Below are 27053 nucleotides of genomic sequence, written 5' to 3' on the forward strand. Positions count from 1 at the left end.
GTATTCCAACTTAGAAAACAATAGGATAACAGATTTGCTTTCTCTTAGACATGTAATGTCATTGTTTTAGTAAAAAAGTGGAAATTCTGCAACAAACGCTTAAGCTTAATCAATATTTGACCAGTTGTAAACAGGTTTTTTTTTTACTGGTTTGTATTGGTGTTTAAGACTTTTGTGGATGGACCCTGCAAAATGGACTGTATTTGTGATAAAAGTGGGTCCCTGACTCAGCATAGGCATGTTTGATTAGTATAGGCTGACTATTGCCGAGTTTTTTGAAGGGCACGTCAGCATATTACAGGTGCAAAGTGCGCCGTCATTGCTGCTCAGCACACAGTCTGAGATGTATAATTAAGTGGCGCGTCTCTAGTAATCCTCACTTTATAATGACCCCTTGCTTTGTGTCCTCACTTTATAATGACCTCTTGCTTTTGTTTTGGGGTGGTTACGTTTGGACTTGATGGAGACAAACAGGCAGAGAAATTATGACGTTCCCTGAACTTTATATTCTAATAGCAAGTACCTGAACAAACAGTGTTTGCTAAATAAAAGCAATATAACATAAAAAGCAAGAATAGCCAGTTGACAGTTGACTGGTTTTGTCCATGAAATTCATGCTGACAAGGACAAAAGGTAATTTCGTCCACAAAATGCATGTTGTCAAATGAAAAATGTCTTTTTGTCCATGAAAAGCATTCTGTTAGAGACAAAAAGTCAATTCCTCCAAATCCCGAACTGTCAAGGTGCCACTAAGGTCCCCATGAGCAAGGTACCGTGCTGTACTGTACTGTGTATGACAATGGCAATCACTTCACTTTCACGAAAAACTCATGTCATCCACGAAAAGCATTGTGTCAACAGAAAAAAGTCATTTCGTCCTCAGAATGTGTGTTGTGGACAAAATTACTTTTACCAACAAAAAGTTTATTTTTCTGTCTGTGGTACATAGCATACCATACCATAATTATTTATGAATCCCTTTAACACAACAAAGGAGCTGACCAAAGTACTGTACATTAAAATAAAAAAATAAGTTACATTAAAAAAGTTCATTAAAATTAAGAACAAAAGAAAAACAGAATAAAAGAAAACATGCAACAACCTGAATTAAACAAGAGGTTGAATAAAACAGAATATTTAAGACAACATATTAAAAGAGTTAAGAAAGGACTGCCTAAGAAGCCACATAAAACACTGGATAAGAACACCGTTCAAGAACCACGTCACACTGGGTCACACAAGCCAGGGTTTTTAAACGAGATTTAAACACAGTGATTGAGTGTCTGACAGTGTCTGACACCGATTGTCAGGTCATTCCATAGATGTGGGACGGCCACTGCAAAGGCCCTGTGTAAGAATGGAGTAGGTCTGACAAATAGGCTGGAGCCAAGCCATTCAGTGATGAAAGTGTGAATAACTGTTTCCAAATTTAGTTTGGAAAGGACTGGCTTGAGTTTGGTCAGGCGCCTAAGCTGAAAAACGCACGATTTTACAATATTGTTAACTGTGCATCCATTTTCAGAGTTGAGTCCATTACTGTGCATCCATTTTCAGAGTTGAGTCCATTTTAACACCTAGGTTTGTAATCAGGGGCTAGGGAAGCAGGTCAATACAGGAGTAACCACTATCAAAAAGCATTCTGTCTTACTCTCATTTAGTTCCATTTAAGGCCATCCACCTCTTGACATCAGTCAGACAGTCGAGGAGAGGTTGGATAGAGCACTGCTTATTACAATTATGTAGAAAGTATACTTGATAGTCATCTGCATAGAAATGAAAAGAAACGTGTTTTCAAAAAATAGCTCCAAGAGGAAGTAAGTTCAATGAGAATAAAAGAGGACCCAGAATGGAGCCCTGTGGTACCCCCCACAGAAGCACTGTTGAAGATAGGAAGGAGTCATTAATACAGATGCAGAGGCTTCTGTCACACAGATATGATTTGAACTATTTAGGGCTGGACCCCTAATACCCAATGCTCAGTCTTGAAGCAAGAATAACATGATCAATTGTCAAAAGCTGCTGTTAAATTGAGAAGTACAAGTAATACAGACTCCACAGAATCATTTGCTAAGAGTTGATTCTGTACTGTGATGTGATTTAAACCCAGACTGAAAAACTTCCAGTATTGCATTTCTGTTCAAAAAAGGCTGTAGCTGGACATGAACAACCTTTTCAAGAAGTTTTGAAATAAAAGGTATCTTTGAAACCGGCCTAAAGCTTGATAATGGGGGTGGTAGTAGCCTAGTGAATAACACACTCGCCTATGAACCAGAAGACCCAGGTTCAAATGCCACTTACTACCATTGTGTCCCTGAGCAAGACACTTAACCCTGAGTTGCTCCAGGGGGGGCTGTCCCTGTAACTACTGATTGTCGCTCTGGATAAGGGCATCTGATAAATGCTGCAAATGTAAATGTAAATAATGCAGCGGTGTCAAGACCTGTTGAACATCAGCATGCTTTAAAAGTTTGAGCACCACACCAGTGTCAAGGCTACTGTTAAAGTGAAAGTGAAGTGATTGTCACATGTGATACACAGCAGCACAGCACTCAGTGCACACAGTTAAATTTGTCATCTGCATTTATACCATCACCCTGAGTGATACACAGCAGCACAGCACACGGTGCACACAGTTACATTTGTCCTCTGCATTTATCCCATCACCCTGAGTGAGCAGTGGCGCCCGGGGTGCAGTGTGTGGGGACAGTGCTTTGCTCAGTGGCACCTCAGTGGCACCTTGGTGGATCGGGATTTGAACCGCAACCTTCTGATTAAGGGGCCGCTTCCTTAACCGTTAGGCCACCACTGCCCCTTGGGCCACCACTGCCCCTTATCAGACAGGGATGGATGATAAATTACCCCAATGTTGGGAATGCCTCTTTTTAAAGGCGAGGAGGAATCAAGTTTAAGGGGGAACCTGAGGGTTTCATTTCAGAAATAAGTTTCTCTACAAACGAGAGAGAGAGACGGGCTTAAATTGGTCAAACACTGCAATATTAGTTGGTGCAATCGATTGGTGGCCAAGTGGTGGCATGATCTGGGCCCTAATGCATTCTACTTTTTCCATTAAAAAAATGCTTAAAAATTTCACAGGACTCAGCAGAGGCCTGAGAGTTAAGAATGGAATTTAGAGTGTTAAAAGTAGGTGGGGGTTATGGGAATTACTAGATATTAGGTTAGAGTAGAATAAATAGATTTTTTTCTATTATTCATTACTATTTATAATGCCGCCAGTTCTGTCGGACCATTTCAAGAGAAAACATGCAAACAATCATTTTTACATTTTCGCTCAGTATTCCTACACTCTGGGCTGGGTTTTAAAACACGGCAGAGCCGAGCAGGAACACACAGCTTGACAGGCTTATGATCTCAGAACCCCACGTCTCCAATTTCCAGGTTACCTACTGATATCACACGTGTTAAAACAAGGTCCAGTGCATGGCCCCGCTCCTGAGTGGGTCCTTTTACAGATTGTTCTAGATTAAAAAAATCAGAAAATCCTTGACCAAGGGCTTGTCCAGGCAGCATACATGAATATTAAAACACAGGTGATGATGTTATGAAGAAGACCACCCTTGTATGTTTCCTGTGATTGACCGATGGTTCCCCATCAGAAAAAAATCCAACATTCCAATTCGGTGGTCTAGCAGATAAAGTAACGGACCCATGATCGGAAGCTTGGTGATTTTGAAGGTGCCACTGAGCAAAGCACCGTCCCCACACGTAGAGAAATAAAGGTACACACAGGGTACAATTGTCACGTCTACGGACTTACGGGGGTGACATGCTGGGAATGGGGTTTTTATTAATAAACAATAAATAAACATAAACGCGGCTCGGTGGCCGAAAACAGTTTAACTTAAATAAAGAACATAAACAAACCCGCAGGCGTGTGGCGATTGCCAGAACTCAAAATACATAAACAGTTGTTCACCAGAGTTTACGAAAATGCCGTCCCTTCCGAAGGGGGGGAAATGTCTGGCTTTTAAACAATATTAAACCTCCGGGTACAAAACTGTTCCTTTCAGTTGATTGTTCATCAAAAAGACCGCTCCTTTGTGATACCATGTTGTACCTTTAAACAACATGATTTTGGGAAAGTACATAGTTGGACCCACGAACCTGCACCACACGGAAACGATCCAGATGAACCCCAATGTACCAACAAAAATGCTTGTAAATTGCTAGATTTCAGCTGCACAATAGTGATAGAATGGATGGATCTGACCAATTTTCCCATGTTCATGTTTGTAAGTTATTTTTTCACAGCAGCAAAACACAACAAAGGACAAAAGGAAAGTACATGAAAATACATATACAGAAAAAAAAAAACTCACAGACAGACAGACAGACACAGAAGCGTAAAGCTCAGTGGAGTAAGACTCTGAGCCTGTGAGTTGAAGGTTCTCCCCGCGTCTGTGGCTCTTTAACCCCCAGCTCCCTGCTGCCCCTTGCAGGCCACTGCATCATACTTATATGAAAATATCATTCTAAATTCCGGTCATGACAGGTACACGGTTGTGCCTTAAATGGTACAAAAAAAGTACCATTGCACTTCCCTTTCTCTGTGTGCTGGTGGGAGCAATGCTGTTTAAAGCCGCAGCAGGACGGTGTTGGACTAAACACCTCACGGCAGAGACGTTCTACAGGCACATGGAGAACCACAGCGCACACACTGATCGATCAGCAAGACTGAAGGTCGCAGAGCCCGTACTTCTGCATATTCGACACCGGAACTTAGGACTGTTGGACGGTTGGGAATCCCGGTGGTCCAGCGCAGGAGAACCGCTCTCCTTCCCACAGATGGCTGGACGACGACGGCAACGATGCCTTTACATCCCGGGGATTAAGCAGCCGACGCACTTCACTTTATGGGCTGGCTGATAAAAAGAAAACGGGAATCGGGAATCCGGCGGGAAGCGGACCGTCCTAATGAACCCTTTAAAACCTACGAGGGGCCGTTCAGTGGTTCATAAAAGTGTGTGTGCGTCCTTTTCAGCCGTATCTGTGTGAGTGTATCATGTAAGTGTGTGTGAGTTTTCAGTAGCATAAATGCATGTTTCACATGTGACTGTGTATGTGTTTTTTGCGTAACAAAAGTCTGAAATATTTGCTAAAACATATTTGGTCATAAAAACGCGCGTATCCTGCTCATTACCGGCGCGCAATTACGCGCGCAAGGACGGAAAGTGGAGACGCGCGGGATTTATAACGGGGACTATATGACGGGGGGGGTTGGGTGGGTGGGGTCGGGTGGATTAAAGTCGCGCGTCGCTTTGGTGATTTGGTGACGGTTTTTTTTTTTTTTTAGTGGCCAGACAGAAAGCCCCCCCCCCCTCTCTAGCTCTCTCGCCCCCCCAGCTCGATTATCGCGCCACAGCCGAGTTGTTTTTTCCGCGTCGCCGGGCGATCGGTAATAAATCCGGGAGTGGCGGGGATAAACGCTGTCGGGTAAGGACCGGAGACGCTGCTCGTGTCGGTCGTGCGTGTCGGTGTCACTGTAATTATGCGTATGCGCGTATGCAAATGTCGCATTTTGGTAATCAGAATCGATAAATCCGACCGCAGCTGAGGACGGGATCGTTATTCGTGCGGTGGGGAGGGGACACACACACATAAATCGACCTGTTGCTTCCTCTGCACATTTTCCTGCATCAGATAGGGATTTTTTATTCTCATTTTATATAAATATGAGACAAAATATGAGACAGAACGCGTACATGTCTTCATTATATGCATCAATTTTTGTAAATGTTTCTTGGACGTGTTTACTGTGACTGTCCAGGAAAATTTCACCTATCAATATTTCATATTCGGCGTTTTATATGAAAGACCAGTATTTCACATGCAATTATTGTAAAAAAAAATATATATAGAAACTTTTTCTTTTCTTTTAGTATATTTATCTACAGTTTTAACGTTGGAAAAGTGAGAATTCTTGGCTGGCTGGTTTCCAACTCGCATTAACCCAGTGGGCACAGCCCATCGAAGTGACACAATCCCTTCCCAGACTGACAGACGGACGGACAGAGAGGGAAAGAGGGGCTGGATGATGGCTGGAATCCGTGACTTGAGTGGGTGGTCTGGGGAGGAGGAGGGGGCCGGGCTTCCCTTGTCTACTTAAGCGTTGACTCTGAGCTTTTGGATTAATTTTCACTATAATCTTGTTACGTGTCAATGGGAAAAAGCGTAAGAGGGAGATGGAAGAGGCACGGTGGGCTCAGAGCCGGGTGGGATGGGCTGAAGGGATTAGGGTCAGCCGTGCTGGGCATCTGGCCCGGAGGGGGGGGTTCATGAGCTCAACTTTACGCAGGAAGCACTAGGGTAGTAGTAGTGGTGGTGCAGACACAAGTACAGTACAGGCACATGTGTGAGCACGTGCTATATTACAGTGTGGTGTCAAAACACCAGGGACGAGCAGATGAAGACAGATGAAGACATTTTCCCAGCATTCCCAGAAACAAACGCACCAGCAAATCCATCATGAACTCCGTGCTGCTGTGATCAGTATAAGACATTTACATTTACAGCATTTACCAGACGCCCTTATCCAGAGCGACTTACAACCAGTAGTTACAGGGACAGTCCCCCTGGAGACACTTGCTCAGGGACACAATGGTAGTAAGTGGGATTTGAACCTGGGTCTTCTGGTTCATAGGTGCATGTGTTACCCACTAGGCTACTAGCACCCTTAGGGCGTCTGATAAATGCTGTAAATGTAAATGTAAGACTGTTATCAATATATTCATGGGGTAATAATTGGTTGGAGATATTAGAACACAGAGGGTTCTTTAACAGTTCTGCTCCTTCCCTTGTGTTCCAGCAAAGATGAGAGTGGTCCATCTGGGCGCACGCGTTCGCCGTGCGGTCGAACTGTCCAAATCGGAGTCGGAACCCGAGCCCAGCCACCCGCCGCCACCTTCCCACCATCACCACCACAACTTTGAGAACATGAAGACCAAGTTCATGAACGAGCTGACACACATGTCTCGTGAGTTCAGTCAATTATGTGTTAATTAAAGAGCCGTTTTAAAGCTGTTTCATTGTATAATTTCAACGTCCTTAACGTTTGTTATTAATGCATTTATAAATGTTAATTGTACAGGAATCAAGGTTAAGGCACTTTTTTTAAAAAATCCTGTCTTGTGTATGTGCACTGTTTTTTTCCGTAAGCTGTCCGCCACAGTAATGCATCCATTTTCGCCGGTTTTCCTCTTTTCTCGTTAGCCCTCCATTCTCCATCACAGTTACTAGGTAACAGAGTGCACATATCTAACACTGCAGCATTGAGGATTTTTTATGTTTTTTTTTTTTTTTGCAAACGATTCCCCGGTCCCCCAGCCAGTCAGACAGTGTGTGTCTTTTCTGAAATCTGGGAAAAAATCTAAATGTGCCTACAGCTCCCTGATAACTTTGAGGGAATCATCTGGTCGCCATTGCTAATGACTGATGTCCACCTGCAGTGCCCATGTGGGCTGTAGGAGCCATAGTCGTGGTGGTGCTGGCCTTGGTGGGTTGCTTCATCTTCTGCATCTTCAAAAAATGCTTGGGAAAGAAGAAGAAGTCCAAGAAGGCGAGAGAGCGCAAGGCGGGCGGCCGCCGGAGAAAGGGTGACGAACAGGGGGAGGGTGACGGAGCACAGAAGGTGAGGCGAGAGGAGAAGCGCCCAAACTTAGCCTGTGGCACGAGAAGATGCATGGAATACGTGCTCTGATTATTTCCGTGCAGGAGGAGGGGGAGAAGCCAGAAGGAGAGGAACAGAAGGAAGAACAGGAGAACTTGGGAAAGCTGGAATTTTCTTTGGACTACAACTTCACCGAATCTCAGGTGCAGTTAAAGAGTCGCCTCTGGAGCTTCAGTCTCGCAATCATCTCGCACTTCCCGTTAACCGGTGAACCCTTGTGCTCCTCCGCAGTTGATTGTGGGAGTCCTGCAAGGTCAGGACCTGCCTGCCATGGACATCGGTGGCACTTCAGACCCCTACGTTAAAGTCTACCTGCTTCCTGACAAGAAGAAGAAATTCGAGACCAAAGTCCAGCGCAAGAACCTGTGCCCCGTTTTCAACGAGACGTTCATGTTTAAGGTTCTCTGCGTGTGCTTTTTTTTGGCGGTCTGTGTGGGAATGTCTGTCGTCTTTTTTCCCTGACATGGCGTCTATAGTCGTGTGTTTAGCTACTTTTTGTTGTTTCTCTCTCTCTTTCTCAACCTGTGTCTCTGTAGCAGCTTGTGTTCATGTTCCAGGGTGTTGATGATGTGTCTACATGTGTTACGTCCCGAGTTCCCAGAAGTCTCTGCTTCCCTACAGTAGTTTGTCTCGTTCTCTGATTGACAGCCTTCAAGGTATCCCTGAAGACATTAACAAATGTTGCTGTTTTGTGACATTTTGTGAGATCCGTGTGGTATAAAATGTCTTTTTGTACACATCTCCCTCACATGGTTAACCCTCCCATGGTGGTGGAAGTAAAAGGGATCACCGTTCGCTCTGGAAAACCAAAACCTATTAACTAACGACCGTAGCGCGTTAATTGCACCTTACTGACTGCGCCTACTTCTTCAGATCCCGTACGCTGAGCTGGGCGGGAAGACCCTGGTGCTGCAGGTGTTTGACTTCGACCGCTTCGGGAAGCATGACGTCATCGGACAGATCAACATTCCCATGAACAGCGTAGACCTGGGCCAGCCACTGCATGAGTGGAGAGACCTGGAGAGTGCCGAGAAGGAAGAGGTTCCCGCCAAGCCGCATTTCTCATTAAACCGCAATAAAGCGGCCCTTTTGCTGATTGTCTTTATGACTTGTTTTCTAGCAAGAAAAGCTGGGCGATATTTGCATCTCCCTGCGCTACGTGCCCACAGCAGGCAAGCTCACCATCAACATAATGGAAGCCAAAAACCTGAAGAAGATGGACGTCGGTGGATTATCGGGTAATTTTCCTGTTCTAGGTCTAAACCATCAACTGTACAACTGTTCATATATACAGTACAGGCCAAAAGTTTGGACACACCTTCTCATTCAATGTGTTTTCTTTATTTTCATGACCATTTACATTGGTAGATTCTCACTGACAGCATCAAAACTATGAATGAACACATGTGGAGTTATGTACTTCAAAATAGCCGCCCTTTGCTCTGATTTATGCTTTGCACACTCTTGGCATTCTCTCGATGAGCTTCAAGAGGTCGTCACCTGAAAACAGTCTTGAAGGAGTTCCCAGAGGTGTTTAGCACTTGTTGGTCCCTTTGCCTTCACTCTGCGGTCCAGCTCACCCCAAACCATCTCGACTGGGTTCAGGTCCGGTGACTGTGGAGGCCAGGTCTCCACTTTTTGTTAAGTACATAACTCCACATGTGTTCATTCATAGTTTTGATGCCTTCAGTGAGAATCTACCAAAATAAATGATCATGAAAATAAAGAAAACACATTGAATGAGAAGGTGTGTCCAAACTTTTGGCCTGTATTGTATATAGGTGGTCAAAAATTCATAATATTGTCCATTTCTGCAGGGCATATAAACTGTTATTAATGAATCTTGTTAATAAAGTGCTGTTGGATTGTGACAAATTACATTCTGGTAATTAGTTTTCATTGCATATTCTGTGTAAGATAAATTATAATGAAAAATAATAGAATAATTTCATGACTGGCGTCAAACTTTTTTGATTTATTGTTTTCCGCTGCAGATCCTTTTGTGAAAATTGTGCTGCAGCATAACGGTAAGCGTCTAAAGAAGAAGAAGACGACGGTAAAGAAGAACACGCTGAACCCATACTTTAATGAAAGTTTCAGCTTTGAGATTCCCTTTGAGCAAATACAGGTCAGTTTTTTTGCCTCTATAGCTTTTGTAAAAGATATAAATGAAAATTCAAATGTGCGTGACGTCATTCTCCCTCTTTTGTTTTGCCGCAGAAAGTCCAGGTGCTCATCACAGTCTATGATTATGACAAGTTGGGGAGCAATGATGCCATTGGCAAAGTTTTCATTGGCTTTGGTGCCACTGGGGTCGGCCTGCGCCACTGGTCCGATATGTTGGCCAATCCTCGCCGTCCCGTGGCCCAGTGGCACACCCTTCTGCCTGAGGAGGAGGTGGAAGCCGCTCTCAAGGCACCACATCGCTAAGGCATGCTGTCGATAAAAAAAATTGTCCTTCCCGGTGCTCCCAGCATGAACCCTCCTTCAGTTCGCACTACCTCTGTCTGTCCTGTAGCAATTGCCCTGTTTAGACCTGGATCTGCAATCCCAGGATCGCATCACGCTGATTGGTTTTCAGTCTGATAAGCAAAGTGCACAGACACCTGCTCACCGTACAGGCTAATCCAGGAGCCCCATCTCCACCAATCAAATAAGCGTCAATCAGCTAAGCAGCAACGTTGATTGAATGGCAAATAGCCTAATCCCTTTGTGTGTGCAAAGTGCAAATGAATTGCGCCCTGAACTGGAAGTCGACGGGCTTTGTTGGTCCACATTGGTATGAAGTTCCCTCGCTTATTAGGCTGTTAATTTCGCACTCTGGCGTAATGAATCATTTTTTACATTCATAATGACTGCACACGATATCGGGATGAGGCGTAGTTCAACTGCCAACCCGCATTTCGACAAAGACCTCAGTTTTTCTCACCAACCAGAATGTGATAAAATGCTGTTTCTGTTAACATTTGTGGTGGTATTTTAACTCCCGATGCATGTGACCGTTTTCATGATGCTGCTGCATGTGTGTGTGCTTTATGCATGAGTGTGTGTGATCTTTTCTGATGATTTGTGTGTGTCTGAGTACTTTGACATTTTGTATGTAGCATCCTTCATAATCCATAGGATTTAGCTCGTGGATTATAGAATATGTAATCTGTAAAATTTTGTTAAGGTAACAGAAGATTTCTACGCCTAGTGACTTCTTGTTCTAGCATGATTTAACCAAAAGTATTTCCTCTGCGATGATGCTAACGTTTGTACACAATGAGTAGTTCACAATGAATATCTTGATTGAGTTTGATGTTCTCAGACCCTTTGTTCAGCATTGCAGCTACTTGATGGACTTGAATAAAGTTTTGATTCCAGTGCGTGACTTTTTATGCTAGTTCCTGTACACTCTTTTTTTTGTATTCTGAAAGGTATTGATCCAACTATGAAGTGAATACTAGCCTATATTAGCACATAAGATAATGCATTTTACAAGACAACAATCATAGAGTATTTGCCAGCAAATGTAGTCCAAGTACATCAGGTCATATACATGAGGATACGGGTCTGTGAAATGATTTTTAAAGTATAGAATGCAATGCTTCCCCTTCGGTCAGCTACATAGACCAGCTGTGTTTTCCACAGATAGACATTTTTCAGGCCATTTCTGCTATAATGAGAGCAGATCAACTATTGGGTTTAACTGCAAGAGCCCCTGCAGCATTTGGATTATGGCCATAACAGGATGATGGTTCATGATTGTGGTTCATTTCCTTCATGCAAAGTATGAGATAATTCATGAACGGCGAATTGGTGACGTTGCATACCTGAAACACTCTTTTGTTTGAGATTTGTTTTTTTGTATTTACCATTTGATTCATATGAAACGCCTGAGCCAACATATCCATCATGAAATCACAAAAAAGACATGCAGAAAGTGATAAGTTCTTAAAAATGATTTCTTAGTGCCTCAACCTGATTTCAAACAGCAGATCTGTGAAGGGACCTGAAGACCAAAGATCCTTTTGATATACGAAATAGAGGAGCTTCCAATTATACAAACTGTTTGATTGCTGTGATGACTAATGTCCCGCATTAGTGACAGCTGTGGATCTAGGGGGACAGTGGTGGCCTAGTGGTTAAGGAAGCGGCCCTGTAATCAGAAGGGTGCCGGTTTGAATCCCGGTCCGGCAAGGTGCCACTGAGCAAAGCACCGTCCCCACACACTGCTCCCCGGGTGCCTGTCATGGATGCCCACTGCTCACCAAGGGTGATGGTTAAAAGCAGTGGACACATTTTGTTGTGTCACATTGTGCTGTGTTTCACTCTCACTAACCTATTTTTCTATTTTTAATGGCAACAGTAGGACAATTCAGTTGCTTCTCTAAATCTCATTCCTTCCTAATTCAGTTCATGTGTCTGCACAGGCCATCTGTGACATTATTCTTTTTTTAGATTAGAGATGAAGCAGTGTCAACATAAAAGACTACAAAAAACATGAAGGACTACAAATTTGTTGTGATTCCCATTGATTTTTATTAAAATATTAGTGGTTAGGCAATGTGTCATCATTAAATGAGAACGTTTTGTATGCATTAAGTGATGTGTAATTAAGGCAGAAAAGACATTACAAGCAACATGAAACATCTTAAAAGTGTTTGTTGTTAATTGGATTTTTATTATTTAAGCAAAAAAAAAAAAAAACAGTATGAAGACTCGCTGATGGAAACGTGGAAAAGCTTTGGTATATGGTCGCACTGATTCACATTGATACTGTATAAAGATTTACATTTAAAAGTGTAAACTACAGAAATGTATTTTCTCCTCAAATGGCTCCTGTGTTTCGCAGGCACTCCCTCATTAGCTTAACATCTCTTCTGCTTTAAAAGAGGAACTGTGCTGAGTGCATCGTGACCATTGGCTGTGAGCGCAGTCTTGCAGATGAGAGCAGGGTGACCATCTTCAGATGTATGGGATTTTGCTAAAAGGTCATCTTACATTAAAGTCACGGAAACAGGGCCTACATTCAGTAGTTCGGTTCCTTTCGTTGATCTTGTCTTTAGATCAACTACCAGGCGTGGCCACAAGGAGGCGCAATAATACCAATACTGCTAGCTTGGCAAGCACAAAAAGGGCAATATGTCATGCACGGGGAAATCATCTGATCACCATTCGATGGTCCCAATGTAATATTAATAAGCAAGAAACACATGATATAATGAATAGAGTTGAAAATTGTAAGAAACCTTCATCTGATAATATGGGCACATGAAAGTACCCATTGGTCTTGCCCTGCCCGGATTCACCATCAACACAGAATATACAAAGGTGGCCACATGCAGTGTGAAATCAGTTGAAGATTAACTCTATTTGTGTACGTCAAATGCAAGAAAAAAAAAATCATCTTTCGTTATGAAATCTTTCGTTAAAGCACCACATCACTTTGAAACCACATTTCCTTTCTCTGGTAAGGTTAACATTCCAACTCACTAATCAACTAACCTCTTAATCTGTATTGCCATGCTGGTAATTTAACTTTCACCATCATCTTATCTCCCACCCCATTCCAGGATACAGTTTTCCACCCACCACCCTAACCCTATATTCTGCATGGAGGAATCTAGTCACTGTCTCTGTCCAGGTCATGGTCGCCGACTGCCACGTCACAGTCCTCGGCCATCTCCATCAGGGCCTGCATCTCTGGGCTGTCCTCCGTCAGCATCTCCCCCATCTCGCCCACCTCCTCCTCCTCCTCCTCACCATCTACCTCCACTTCCTCAGTCTCGCCAGACACCTCCACCATCTCCGTGCCCTGCACCTCCACCTTTCCTTCTCGGATCTTCTTCACGTGGAAGGTGAAGGGAGGCACCTTATATACAGCGGTTTTGGACCGGGCATAGATGGTGTGGTCGGGCGTGAAGGACTTTTTCACCTTGTCCTTGGAAGACTGCATCTTTGCCTTGCGGTCAGGGTTCACTGACATCCGGGTGCCAAGTTTCCCCATCTTCTTTTCAATGTTCAGACGTGTCTTCTCCAGATTCTCCCTGGTCTTCTGACGGGTCTTTTCTAGATTCTCTTTGGTCTTCTGCTTGGTCTTCTCAAGGTTCTCTTTGGTTTTCTGCTTGGTCTTCTCCAGATTTTCTTTAGTCTTCATGCGAGTTTTCTCTAGGTTCTCTTTGGTCTTCTGCTTGGTCTTCTCCATCTTCTCCTTGGAAAAGACTGTCTTGATGTTCTGGACACGTTGCAGGCTGCTGCGTTTGATGCGCTCCGCACGTGTCTCCTCCACTGTCTCCTCAATCTCCACCTCCTCCTCATCAGAAGATAGGTCCAGATGGGCCTTTTCCCCTGTATCCTCACTTCCCTCCTCCACTGTTGCTTTCAGCTCCTGGCTTCCCTCTCCTTCCACGCCTTCTGACACTTTCATGGACTTGGACACACTCAGCTTTGACGGGAGCTTCACCTCATCCTGCAAACAGGACAGCAAGCAGTTCAGTCAGGAGGAGATCATTTAATTCAAGAGGCATGTTTCACAACATCACATCTCCTATATTTTCATAAAGTGAACGTGAAGTGATTGTCATTATGATGCACAGCACATGGTAAACACAACAAAATGAGAGCCCTGCGTTTAATCCATCACCAGGGGAGCGCCCGGGGAGCAGTGTGTGGGGAGGGTACCTCGATCAGTGGCACCTCAGTGGTTTCACTTGGCGGTTTGGGATTTGAACCGCAACCCATTGATTATGGCCACTTGACCACCACTGCCCCACAAATACAGATGAAAATAAAATGCCTAGTTTTGAGTGTTTGCCTGGAGGAGCTTGCTATCTAGGTATAGCTACTTGCTATCATGTCATAGTGCCATTAATGTTGACATTGTCTTCCATGTCACTCATAGTCAGGAAATTACTATTGTCAAATATGAAGGAAGCTGTAGTAGATTTTTCATTGGAGTTTCAAGTGGCATGATTGTTACATTTGGCCCTAGACACTAGAAGATGCTAGAAGTTATGTCAAAATGGCTCAGAATTGGCTTCGTTTATCATCACCTGGGCCACAGCTACATACCTGTCTCCTTATTTCCACTCTGTCATCACTCACCACTGCTTTTTCCAATGTCTTGCCTGCTTGGGGCTTAAGAAGAGATTAACGATCCCTGTCCTCTAAAGTTCTTCAACATAGCCTCCCCCTCCCCGTTCCGTGTGTTTCACACAAGTGCTGCCAAAAACAATCAGCCTCCCGGTGAGTACATGCTTAATGGCCCTATTGTTCGGAGGACCCCTCGCTCCTGTTGAGAGTGACTCACACAGACCTGCTTCCAGTGTTCCGTGCCAAGGTCTTTACCGCATTAGAGCACAAATAAAATCTGGTGCAGCTCCACACATCCCTGCCTTATACTTGTCCTTGCAGCGTCATAAAGTGCCATCCTATTCTTTACGATGTTTGGCACAGACTTGGCAACAGGAGAATGGCCCTGTGCCGTCACTGGAAATGTACCACACCGGCACATTTATGCTTGCACTCTTTTTCACTTCTCACATGATACATCCATCGAATCCCTCGTCCATTATTCAAGTCGAGGTTGATGTTCACTGCTGAAGTATTTGGGGTGGGAACAAATATGCACCACAATTCACCTGATTTGCATGTCTTTTTGTACCGCTGAAAATCATCCAGATGCAAGAAGATCTGAGTACGGGGATAAGAAATATGTAGTTTTCGGAGACGTTCTGTGTTCATGGCTTTACACAGACACACCGTAGCAATAACCAAGGACAAAATGCAAACAACGGCACCTTGAATGGCGATTATGTTCCAGAATAGCAGAACATGCTGTTTCTTTGTTTTCCTCCATTCTTTCCTTGCACTTCCCTTTTCCACCTTTACCCCGCCCACCCTCCCTCCTGCTCCATCATTCCCTGGATTCCAGGAGCGGAAGCCCCAGCTTTTCCCGTGTGCGTGTTTTGTTCCCCAAGCGCGCCACAATGCATGGGCTTGTTTGTGGAGGAAGCATTTTTTCCATCGGGGCTCTGGGTTGAGTCATCGCAGCGCTCTGGTGAGGCACATTGTTCTCCCCTCACCACATCTTACCCTCCTTCCTTGTGTTTTGGAATGGCTGGGGGCTTAAAACAAAAGAGGTCTGCAGGGGGAAAAATCAAATACGTCCTGGCTAGTAGGGGGGGAAGTGGGCCTGTGGAGGCCTGATATTGTGGTTTCACACCACACTTTTATGGATGGAAATCCATCTGCTTGGACTTGCACATCAAAGCTGGACTCACAGCACCCAGACGTGCTGCCAGGGCTTTTAAGAGATGAGATGTCAAACGATATCAGCCTCGCCTTGTTACACCTGGTGGTGTACGCATCGACGGAAGGTTTTTGAAAATCTCTGTGCCAGCCCTGTCAATCATATTTCCTGGCCTGTTTTAATAAACATGGATTTTGTGTTATTTTTGATTTGTAGATTGAAATGGAGATGCTGCAACTAAAACCGAAACGCTGCCTTATGCACCATAAATAAAACTAAGGAGAGGAATGTGAACTGGACATGAATTTTGGTTATTTCAGGGCATTATGACATGAGAACAAGTAACCCATGCCAAGACTGATAACAGTTTAAATGCTGAAGGTCAGAGGTCACTGGAGTTTAATGTGCAGCATCCTTAAGGAGCATGGCAGCTGGAACAGGAGGTGAGAGCGTGACTGGCTCTCATCCCCAAGGTCCCGCCCATCTTCTAATGTCACATTGTTCTGTAAAAAGCCTCAAGTGGACAGGAAGGGACAGCTTGTGGAGAACGTCTGTGTGTGTGCGTGGATGTTTGTTTGCTCATGAAGTCTGTGAAAAGGGAAGTTTCCAGTGGAAATACACTTCCGTGTTTCGTCTCGCATCTTGCCACAAATCAGCGACTCTCAAACTGACTAGGAGAGTTGTCATAAACTGTGTCCAAATGCAACCAAAAGAACAGACTTTAATGGTTTTACATCTAGTCATCCCCAAAAAATGGCTCACCGGTGGCCCACTTAAAGATTTGGAAAATGTATGCCATTCCTACATCAACGCTTAAATACATTTAATACACTTTTGGCCATTGGTGTTGCTTTTTGGACGCTGTTTCTAACTAGAAGGTTAGTCTGGGCAGTCCTGTCGTTTTTGCACACACTATGTTGGAGCTCGAAGTCGAACTCATAATTTTGAAGGCTTCATGCTGCACCACTGCACTGCCCTGCCATACAAAACTGAGTGCAAAAACGTATTGAGTAATTACAGATTCCCTTTTTTATAATCTCTCTATGAATCACGGATTACTAATTTACTGCATGAAATGCTGAACTTGTTGAAATGCTTAAACAAGTTTCTTTATTTCATATAGTTATTTATAGTTATTTCCCATAGAATATGACATAATGGCAAAGTAAAATATAAACAGCTAAGAATGAATAAATCATGAAATGCTTTTTTACCGTAATGCCACTGACATACTCTGACGTAAGAAAAAGTTTGGTGACCACAGCTGTGTGGTCATATACAACTGTAATTATAGGAAGCTCTCTAAAGTAATGGATTTTATGGAGAGAGCAAAGTGAACTCTGGGCAATGCCTCTCTGCAGAATTCCTTTTTTTCACAGCTCATGGGTCGTGAAACCAAAAGGTTCTTCCAAAAAGTTCTGCCCAACTCTCTATCAGCTGCTAGTGTATAACGCCATGAGTAAGAATGTATCCTTTATGCACACACACACACACACACACACACACACACACACACAAACACACACACTTCTCCCCTCCCTTCTTTTCCTCCCTCTCTCCCTTCGGGGTGTGTGGTGAAGTCTGACTCATGGATCATGGAAAAGTGAAGCTGTCTTTGGTGTGTTTACAGAACAGCCACTCTCACTGGTCTCTGGCCAACCAAAAACCGTGTGTTTGTGTGTGTGTGTGTGTGTGTGTGTGGAGGGGGGCTGAGATAAACATGAGAGAAAGACGTTTCAGATTGGTGAGATGTGTATGTAGAATGCAATAAACCATGCCGTTTGTCCAGACAGGTGTGTGTGTGTGTGTGTAGTGGTAGTACAATGTGAGTCAGGGGCTTGAATAGGGCTTCATGCTGAGATCAGCTGGCTTTGAGTCCAGCCAGTCAGCAGAAACTCTCCTCCCTCTGTCTCATCCACAGATCGTTTTCCATTTTCCATATAATTTATATCTTTTTCTTAATACAGTTTTCTTATGTCCTACTGTGTGATTTGTTTTGATTAACCATGTGAAAGGTGATGGATTTATGTTTAGTGTTGTGCCTGTATTTGAAGGGGGTTTGACCAACCAGAGGACCGCGTTAGGGGACGGTTCCGGTGGGGGGGGTCTCTGGCGTCCCACAGCCTTCCACCGCCACACAGAGGGGCTCTTCAGCTGGGTGTGTGTGAAGCCCTTTCACAGCTGTCTGCCTCTGCTGCCGGCGTCACCACCGCGATGGAGAGAATCCCCTCAGAACGGCCCCACCCTCCAGCCTCCGCCGGCGCCCCACCCGCGGCCAGAGGAAAAAATGGGGGGATTTTCCAGGGAATGTACCACCACGTACGTATCCCAGGGAATCCTCCGCTGTCCTTACATAACCATTCAGTGCAGGGGGAGGAGGGCCAGGAAAATGTGTGTGAAATTCCTCTCTCTTTCTCTATCTGTTTCCCTCCTCCCCGCATCCCCTGAAGCCCGAAGTCACACAATGAGCCCCCAGGCTCAGGCTGTTTCTGTTCTTCCTTCGTTTTTTTTCTAGACGCTCAAATGAAGCCCCTATGACATGACTGTCTCTGTGGTTTAGCAGAGAATCCCGTCCTCCCAGCGCCCAGGCGTCCCCACTAACATCCCATGATTTTAATGAAAGAAGGAGGCCTTTGTGACTGTGATTACGCCACTGGACGCACATGATGATTAATCACAGGCATGAATTAGAACAGATGAGGTCTGATTTAGGAGCCGGAGGAATTTCGTTGTTCACGTTAGCGTTCCTGTCGAACACTTGTAGCGATGGAGATGGAGACGGGGGAGTGCGTGCAGCGGACAAGACCCAGGGGAGACGGGGAGAGCAGCTGCTCTTTTCCAGGATATTTGTGCCTATTTAATCACCGGACTGGGACAGCGCGGGAGAGAAACAGTTGGCTATATAAAGTTATGGTATGCTGGTGTACCAGTAAGGCCGGGCCCGTTGTAAGTGTGTGTGTGTGTGTGTGTGTGTGTGTTTGAGAGACAGAGAGAGAAAGAGAGAAGGTTCCTCTCACTCTGTGAATAAAACCACTTCTTCAGGCCAGAGTCCCGTGATGTCACAAGTTAAAAACCACACGGCCCCGTCAAATTCCATAGCAACGTGGAAACAGTGGGTGCCATGGCAACGACAAGGGTTGTAGCAACAGTGCCAGGCGTCTCTGGACTGTAGCCTGTACAAGAATCCCAGGCAGGAGGCTTGAACTGGACACACAGTTTATTAAATCGAATGCAGAGGGCAAACCGCATGTGATTTACAGGTCTTTGAGGTGTTTGCTCAAAAAATCTGTCACTTATCTGTCACTTTTATGGCTAAAGGGGAACTAATTAGTTACTCTCATGAAAAGCTATTTGAAGGTCACTGCCAGGACCGGCTTTTCACCCATCACCAATTTCTACACAAAAATCAGGTCATGTTGTGTTGAGGAACAGATTTCTACAGGCCTGCAAGCACTGACCCTGTTCAACAATTTAATTCTCAGCAATTAAATGAACAAATATTTGTCATATATTTTTTAAATTCTGTAATGTGAAAATGCAGATGTTATCCCCATCAACATCCTTAATACTAACACCACACTACTATTTATATTTTTGAACTCTAAACCAAAAGATATGACTGTGCAATAATGGATCATATGAATGCATGAAACATCGCAATTTTATAGGTTGGCTCAAAATCATTCAAGACTGATACTTACAGTTAGCGGTTAAACGTCATGAACTTTAAATGAAATTACGAAATGTCTTCTAATCAAAGGTGAGGATGTGCAGTGCCCAGAGGTCAGCTCAAAGCATGGTTGCAAAGTTAGACTGTAATTAAAATGCTCCACGGCACTGAATTTATCAATCAAAAGGTTCGATGTCCAATCAGCAGAAGATTGACTGTTAAAGTCTCCACCATTCTGCCCTTGCCCAGCGCCCCTGCACCCTTTTGCCCGGCTGATTTAGAACTCTGCCGACGGTGACAATCATGTTGCCATGGCGCCGCACTGCTACTCTTTCCAATAACAATGGGGAGGTGCGGCCTGTGTTGGCAGGGGAGATTTATGACCGCGTGGAACGCCAGCACATCCTCCAGGCAGGCCCGCGGTGCAGTACCCGGTACGCCGGTGATGAGGGCCAGCCCCGCGATCGACCTCACAAACACGAGAGGATTTTCATCCTGGACATCACTCTTCGTTTAGATAGACGAACATGGAAAAAGCTGGGAGGTGCCGGACCGACTGAGCTTAGCAGAAGGAGAACGGGCCAAGCGATACACTTCACATAACCCAGACCGCAGGGACCCTTTCCAGACCAGCGGTCTGGTCTGACGGAGGGAACCCGTCGCCAAACGCAGGCAAACCCAACACAGGAAAATTAGCCAGCGAGAGTCTCTTCCCCTTGCTCAGCCAAACAAGAATGCGACTGAGCTATTTTTAGAGCGCCCAGCCTCCGTCTCTTCCACGTCTTACAATTCTATGTGTGCATGTGTGTAGCACGGCAACCGGTTAACATTCCCGCTGTTTCCTTTGGTCCGGTCCAAACATACATGACTAATTGCAGGGACCAAACACACCAGCAGACGAAGCTCTCCAAACCCAGCGCGCTCCCCAACAGCATTGTTAGACAAATTGTGCTGTGGGTGACGTGGACGAGTCAAGAATTCATGCAGCGCTGCCATATATGGCTGCACTGAGCAGAAAGAATTAGCTGGGCAGATAAAGTACATCTGTTGCCTGCTAGCGCGGCGCACATTATCCGCCGCCGGCACACTCAAAGAGAACGGAGAACAGCGCGGCCGCACCAGAAAACCCGCAACGTTCCCTTTCCTGGAGGAAAGATGCAGCGTTGACGCAGTCCAAAGATGCAGCGTTGACGCAGTTATAAAGAGGCTGGCTGTGCATGCTTAGTAAGCTGTTATAAACACACACCACTTAACGTTCCCCTTAAAATGATATTCATATTCACACATACAAGCTGGATTGGGAGGTAACGTTCACCTCGCCCATATTACAGGACAGTAGTTTCCTGGCAAGTAAAAAGCTCAGCCATGATCCAGCTGAGTCGCACATTAGTATTAGTACCATGGAGCATCACATTAGCCAGTGTTCCAGTGTTGTGCCCACATTACAACTAGCAATGAACGAGTCTGGAGTGAATAATGTTTCAACATTTTGAGAACAGCGCGTAATGTGAAGAGCGGATAGAGCACCGTTTTGTTATACTTTATTAATCCGGAAGGAAATTTCTTCTCTGCTTTTAACCATCACCCATGGTGAGCAGTGGGCAGCCAGGACTGGCGCCCGGGGAGCAGTGTGTGGGGACAGTGCTTTGCTCAGTGGCACCTCAGTGGCACCTTGGCAGACCGGGATTCGAACCGGCAACAACAACAACAACAACAACATTTATTTCTTATATAGCCCAAAATCACATACAGTATGTCTCAATGGGCTTTGACAGGCCCTACAGTTGACACCCCCCACACTTGACCCTTCTGCACACAAGGAAAAACTCCACACAAAAAAAACTCTAGGAGAGAGAAAAAAAAGAAAGGAAGAAACCTTGGGAAGGAGTGATACAGAGAGGGACCCCCTTCCAGGATAGAGTGAGCCTGCAAATGGTGTCAGTGCAGGGTTGGGGATGATATAATAATAAGTCCTACAGTTGTAGGGTTGGAGAAGTCCAGGATGAAGTCAGTGTCATGGTCTAGATTACGTGTCCATAATGGTCCATTTGAAGATCGGCAACCTTGTGGTTACGGGGCCGCTTCCTTAACCGCTGGGCCACCCACTGCCCCATCACATTACATTTTGTGTCATGAGTGCAAATGTAATAGGGCGGCAGAGAATGATACATGATTTCCCATTGAGACACAGAACATTTACATTTACAGCATTTATCAGACGCCCTTATCCAGAGCGACTTACAATCAGTAGTTCCAGGGACAGTCCCCCCCTGGAGACACTTAGGGTTAAGTGTCTTGCTCAGGGACACAATGGTAGTAAGTGGGATTTGAACCCGGGTCTTCTGGTTTGTAGACGAGTGTGTTACCCACTAGGCTACTACCACCCCCTACCACAGAAGACAGTATGGCTGAGTGCAACATCAAAGCGAAGCACAAATGAAATAATAAGAAGGAAAGAAACGACTGAAAAGGCGGTGGGTCGGTGTGCGGAGATGGGAGCGGCTGGGATGGACGGAGGAATGGAGCGTGATAGCTGCAGGAGGTGGGAGTGCAGGAACGGGGGATTCCTCTGCAGTGAATCAGACGATCTGCTGCTATTCATTACAGTGCCACGCCCCAGGACGTTTGCTGCAGTACAGAGAGCTCGTTATTACTTTCTTTTGCTTACGCACTTGTTTTCTGCGCTCAAAAGTTTAAAAAAAGAAAGAATAAACCTCTGATAACAGATACAACAAACAAGACCCTGTGTTGCCTTTATATGTCTGAAAACGATGAAATATAAAGTTGATGAACTTTTATTCAGCTTGATGGAGGTGCTCTTGAAGGTAACCATAGTGCTACTTAAAATATGACAATAAAAAAAAACCCTGGGGAGACTTGAGGGATAGAAAAGGCGATTGAGCTCAGAAGACCTCCTACTGCAGACCTGAAATATTTAATAAGCGGAGGAGGATTATTAAAGTTCAGGTTCATCTTACTAGGTAAAGTATGCTCCTTCAGTTTAACCACGCTTTTGGGAATCAATCCCCGGGTTCTGAAATGTACACATGTGTTCAGAAGCCAGTAATATTGTAAAAACGGAGTATTTATACTTATAATCTTTTGTCCGTTATTAGCAACACATGATGCAGGGCAGCCTGCGGTTTTGGCAGCCTGCTGGGCCAGAAGAAGGCCAGATCACCTGCACATCTGCTTTTGAACTGATGGCAGGAAGTCCCCGGCCCTCGGCGGGGCTCAGCACTCACTCAAGGACCTCGGGAGGGAACCGGCCAAGGCCGCGAGATGCAGGAGATAGACAGAGGGAGAGAGAGAGAGTGAGAGAGAGAGACAGGAAAACACCACACCTGTCCAGCTGCAGTGGGTATCGAGGGTCTGCAGCCACTCGTAATACTTGTGCAGGGAAGATAAACAACCATGTTCCAGAAGACTACAAAGCACTCCTGCTGCGTTCGCTTACTTGTGTGTGTAATTGAGAAAATGTGCGTGTCTGTGTGTGTTTGTGCTCAGTTTAGATTGGGCAGAATTTTAATGCAGACGTCCATACAGAATTCACACACATATAAATATAATATGTATGTATATGCAAATATATTTATGTGAGTGTTTAAGCATTTTGAAATTTTGTGTCCTTGCATGCAACAGCAGAAGTTTGTTGTGTGTGTGTGTGTGTGTGTGAGTGTGTACATGTATGTAAGTAAAGCAGACCCCTGACAGCAGGGGTGTGAGGGCGTGCCCTGCAGTGTTCTCGCAGTCTCAGGAATGCCTTTCATATGGGTTAGGTTGGACCAGTGCTAGGTTGGGGGATCCTTTCCGGAATTTCTTTCCTTGTGACCCTCGACATTTTTACAGATTCTACTCCTCCATTCTAAAAGTGCCAGGCGCTGAAAACAGCACATTGTGAAATTTATACTGCGCACGGACAGAGGCATGGTCACCCATAGTCTTCATTTCATAAGGCTCTGGCCATCGTCTGACCTCCCCTCCTGTTGAGCCACCCATGGTGTCCCCACCCACCCATCTCCGGAACACATACACACACACTCACCCACAAAAAAGGACACCAGACTGCTGTGGTGCTGGCGACATTGGTTTATTTCTCTGCTTGTACTGTATGTTTATGTTTAGGAAGATCTATGCGTTCCTGTGCTCGGTGGTAACAGCGGCGTCTCAGCTATTTGGGAGTTGTCAAGAATTCTGTCAGATATGAGCCCCTCACACCCTCCCACAATACACATGATATCTATTATAATGAGTAACTAACAAACAACCGAAAAAAATCCCACCGCTGCTTTATCAGTTCCAGCGTTGGAACAGGCCAGGCTCATTATAGACATTACCACAGAGCTGGAGAATGACCCAGTTTGGGTTAAATGGAACCGAGTATAATCAGTAGCAGAGGATGCTGGATGAAGTTAAGCAATACGTTGCACTACCCACTAGTTTAAAGTTTCTGAATTTCCAGGGTCGAGAATCATTTTTTTATATGTCTTTGTCACTATCAGCTACACAGACGCCACAGTTGTACTCCTCTTACCACATCCGAAAGATTTATATTCACAAATACAGACAAAGTATGGGCGGAAGACTCTCTCCGTATCAATCTATCAGCCAGTCTCTTCTATTCATGCATGTTGCATCCGGATTAGTCGTTCAATTAATGAAACAAACCAAAGCAGGAGTTTGGCCAAACAGAGCCCTGATATGGACTGGATCTGGTCACTCTTATAATAGGATATACACCTTTACGTTTATGTGCGTGTGTGTGTGTGTGTGTAAGCGTAGTTGCTGAAAGAGGCGGGCCTCTGACTCAGTGTGGAAACTCTGAATGTTCTTCGCCACTGTGCAAAGCTGCAAGCCATTAGACATTACAGCATCGGAGCCTAAAAAAAGCACAACTAACTACAGAGGTCCAGTCTGTGCAACAAAAAAAAAAAACACTCATCTGCCACTCATGCACTCCATCTCTTTCCATCGCTCGCTCCGCCTTTCCTTAACCACAACTTTATTTCTAACAAAACCAAACTGGGAAATACATAAATAAATAAAGTTTTTTAACACAAATATCGAACTCTGCCTTTTATTTTAAGAAGGTAGAGGCGCGGGCTGCAAATGGATTCCCGATGCCTGCATGTAAAGGCACGTTACGTTTCCATTTCATATCCGTGCATGGAGACAGATCTCTGGGGCAGAATAAGCCCAGAAGCATGTATTTTGTGTTTGTGTCATTGTCTCGCTTTTCTACACCTTTTTTTTTTTTTTAATAACATGCTCAGTAGTAAAATTATAACTGTTTATCACACTTACAAGCGGTGGCACCGCTGGCAGGTTTTTATGGGTTAACCCTAAAAGACCTCTGCGCTTTTGAGGCCCCCGCTGACAACTACAGGCATTAACACCTTTTATATTTCCCTGGGAAGAGCCTCCCCACCATACATCTGAACAGCTGCTGTGGCTGGACTGACTCTTAACAGCGGAATAAGTTTATGTGAGGAAGCCATCGAAATTATAGAATCAATGATGAGTGTCAGATTTTCCAATGTTGTCGGTGTTAAGAAATTCCCCTGGAGACGGACTTCCTGAGTGCTGGTGGAGGGGACAGCCTTTGGCAATGGTTCCCCTTGGTGTCCCAAAGAACATAGGACCACACCCCTCAGGGTCTCCTCTCTCAGCACTCACCCCTTACACGCATGGAATCCCCTGCCTAACCTCTCACCTACTTACACCATCCGCGCCACCATCAGCTCACCATCCCGAATCTTGCAGTCCACCCCAGTGAGGTTCTGCCCTGGATCCTCCCTTGGCCAGCTGTAGCCAGACACACACACACACACACACACACTTCTTACCTGGTAGATCATGACTTTGAAGTTCCTCCTCTTGAGCAGCTCAGCCTCGTTGCTCTCTAGCTTCTTGATCTGCCCCGCCTGCTTCTCCAGGTTGCCGCGCACCGTCTTCACGTTCACGCTCACCTTGCGCACCTTCTCCAGCATCTTGTTGACGGAGTTGGCCGTGGTGGTGTGGCTCTTGGACAGCTTGGTCAGTTCGCCCTGGATGCCCGTGACGGAGCGTTCCATATCCTGCTGCCGGGCCTCCAGGCCAGCCTGGGTCTGCTGGATCTGGTCCACCGCCCCGATGATCTTGTCCAGCAGCGCCAGGACCATCACGCCGTTCACCTGCCCATCGTTCTTCGCCTCGTCTTCACCCTTCTCTCCGGCGCTCTCCTTCGTGGTGTCTGCCGCTGCTGCTACGACCTCATCTTCTTCATCAGAGCAGGGCAGGTTGACCTCATCGTCCGAGACCTCCGTCAGCAACTTGTGCTGCTCCAGCTGCAGTTTTGAGTTGTCCATCACCTCCATCATTTCTCAAGCAGAAGTCACAGGCAACACACAAACTTCTTCTCTAACTTTCTCCGGGACGTTCTCCCTGACTTTGTCCCTGTCTCTGCTGTCTCCCTCAGTCAGACACACCTCTCTCTCTCTCTCTCTCTCTCTCTCTCTCTGTCCTGCTCTATTCAGGCAGATCAGAGGGCTCTGTGCAGCATGAAAGCTGGAGCTCGAATGCCACACTTCCCTGTGAAAACCTCCTCTCTCCCTTTTTCCAGCACCAGTGGGACACTCCCCCCTCCCGTGCCGGTGTGTGTGTGTGTGTGTGTGTGTGTGTGTGTGTTTTACTCCACCCAGCGGTGGGCAGTTCTGTGGCCCAGCCCAGTCTGAGGAGGGCAGGGACTCACATGCAGGCACAGGCAGCAGCAGAACATATATCCCGCACTGCAGGGCTCCGTTTTTTAATCCTTAATCAAGTCCTTTTTTATATAAATCCCAGAGGATTCATCTTTCCCTTCTATTATTTTCCACATGGCGCCCTCAGAGACAGAGCTGGCAAGGGAAATGTTGGGAAAGCGTCTGATGGGAATGTTTACAGCAGTGGTACTGGGGTTGCCATGGTGATTGGCCAGTAATGGATGGACTTTTTTTTTTTTATAAAGATAAGAAAGACAGAGAGACAGAAGTGTGTAGATTGTGGTAGATTGAGTCTGTTCATATAAATGTATATTTGGAAAAGCCAACATCTGGATTCAGTAGAGAGGTTGTGATCATTCGGCCTTCTGATGCACCTTAAAAGATTTGATTATCATCAAAAGGGTGATTTAACCACAAATGGGCCTTAGTGCCTTTGACACCCTGAGAAAACAAAACTACTGTTTATTCTATTTTTGTTAATGTAACAACACCCCTCCCATGTCAAACACTGATCAAATATTGATTTAGCTGAAGCATTTTCCTTCTTTTCATGAAACAATGACATTATGTGTCAAGATAAAGAGACTATGTCGTCCTATTGTTCTCTGAGCAGGAATACAATAGTGTTCTTCATCTGCAGACTTTTGCTTGTAGGAGATCATTCATTATTTTACAGAGTTGCGAGAGACCGACACAGAGTTCGAGCACATCTCTACATAACAA

At 45.2% G+C, this 27053-nt stretch overlaps 2 protein-coding genes across 2 annotated transcripts; one reads left to right on the top strand and one right to left on the bottom strand.

Annotated features, from left to right (window-relative positions):
* Window positions 1-5335: 5335 nt before the first annotated feature.
* syt5b (synaptotagmin Vb) lies at window positions 5336-11052 on the top strand. The gene is made up of 9 exons (XM_028988954.1): window positions 5336-5451; window positions 6824-6991; window positions 7464-7645; window positions 7729-7827; window positions 7916-8083; window positions 8558-8725; window positions 8805-8922; window positions 9679-9812; window positions 9905-11052. Exons 2-9 carry the CDS (start codon window positions 6829-6831, stop codon window positions 10112-10114), a joined length of 1242 nt encoding a protein of 413 aa, XP_028844787.1. The 5' UTR covers window positions 5336-5451; window positions 6824-6828; the 3' UTR covers window positions 10115-11052.
* A 1132-nt stretch (window positions 11053-12184) lies between these two features.
* Window positions 12185-26203, bottom strand: cavin1b (caveolae associated protein 1b). The gene is made up of 2 exons (XM_028990026.1): window positions 25437-26203; window positions 12185-14138 (listed from the first exon to the last, which is right to left on the bottom strand). Exons 1-2 carry the CDS (start codon window positions 25947-25949, stop codon window positions 13293-13295), a joined length of 1359 nt encoding a protein of 452 aa, XP_028845859.1. The 5' UTR covers window positions 25950-26203; the 3' UTR covers window positions 12185-13292.
* Between the last annotated feature and the right edge of the window lie 850 nt (window positions 26204-27053).

Source organism: Denticeps clupeoides, chromosome 8 (assembly GCF_900700375.1).
Source record: "Denticeps clupeoides chromosome 8, fDenClu1.1, whole genome shotgun sequence".
NCBI lineage: Eukaryota > Metazoa > Chordata > Actinopteri > Clupeiformes > Denticipitidae > Denticeps > Denticeps clupeoides.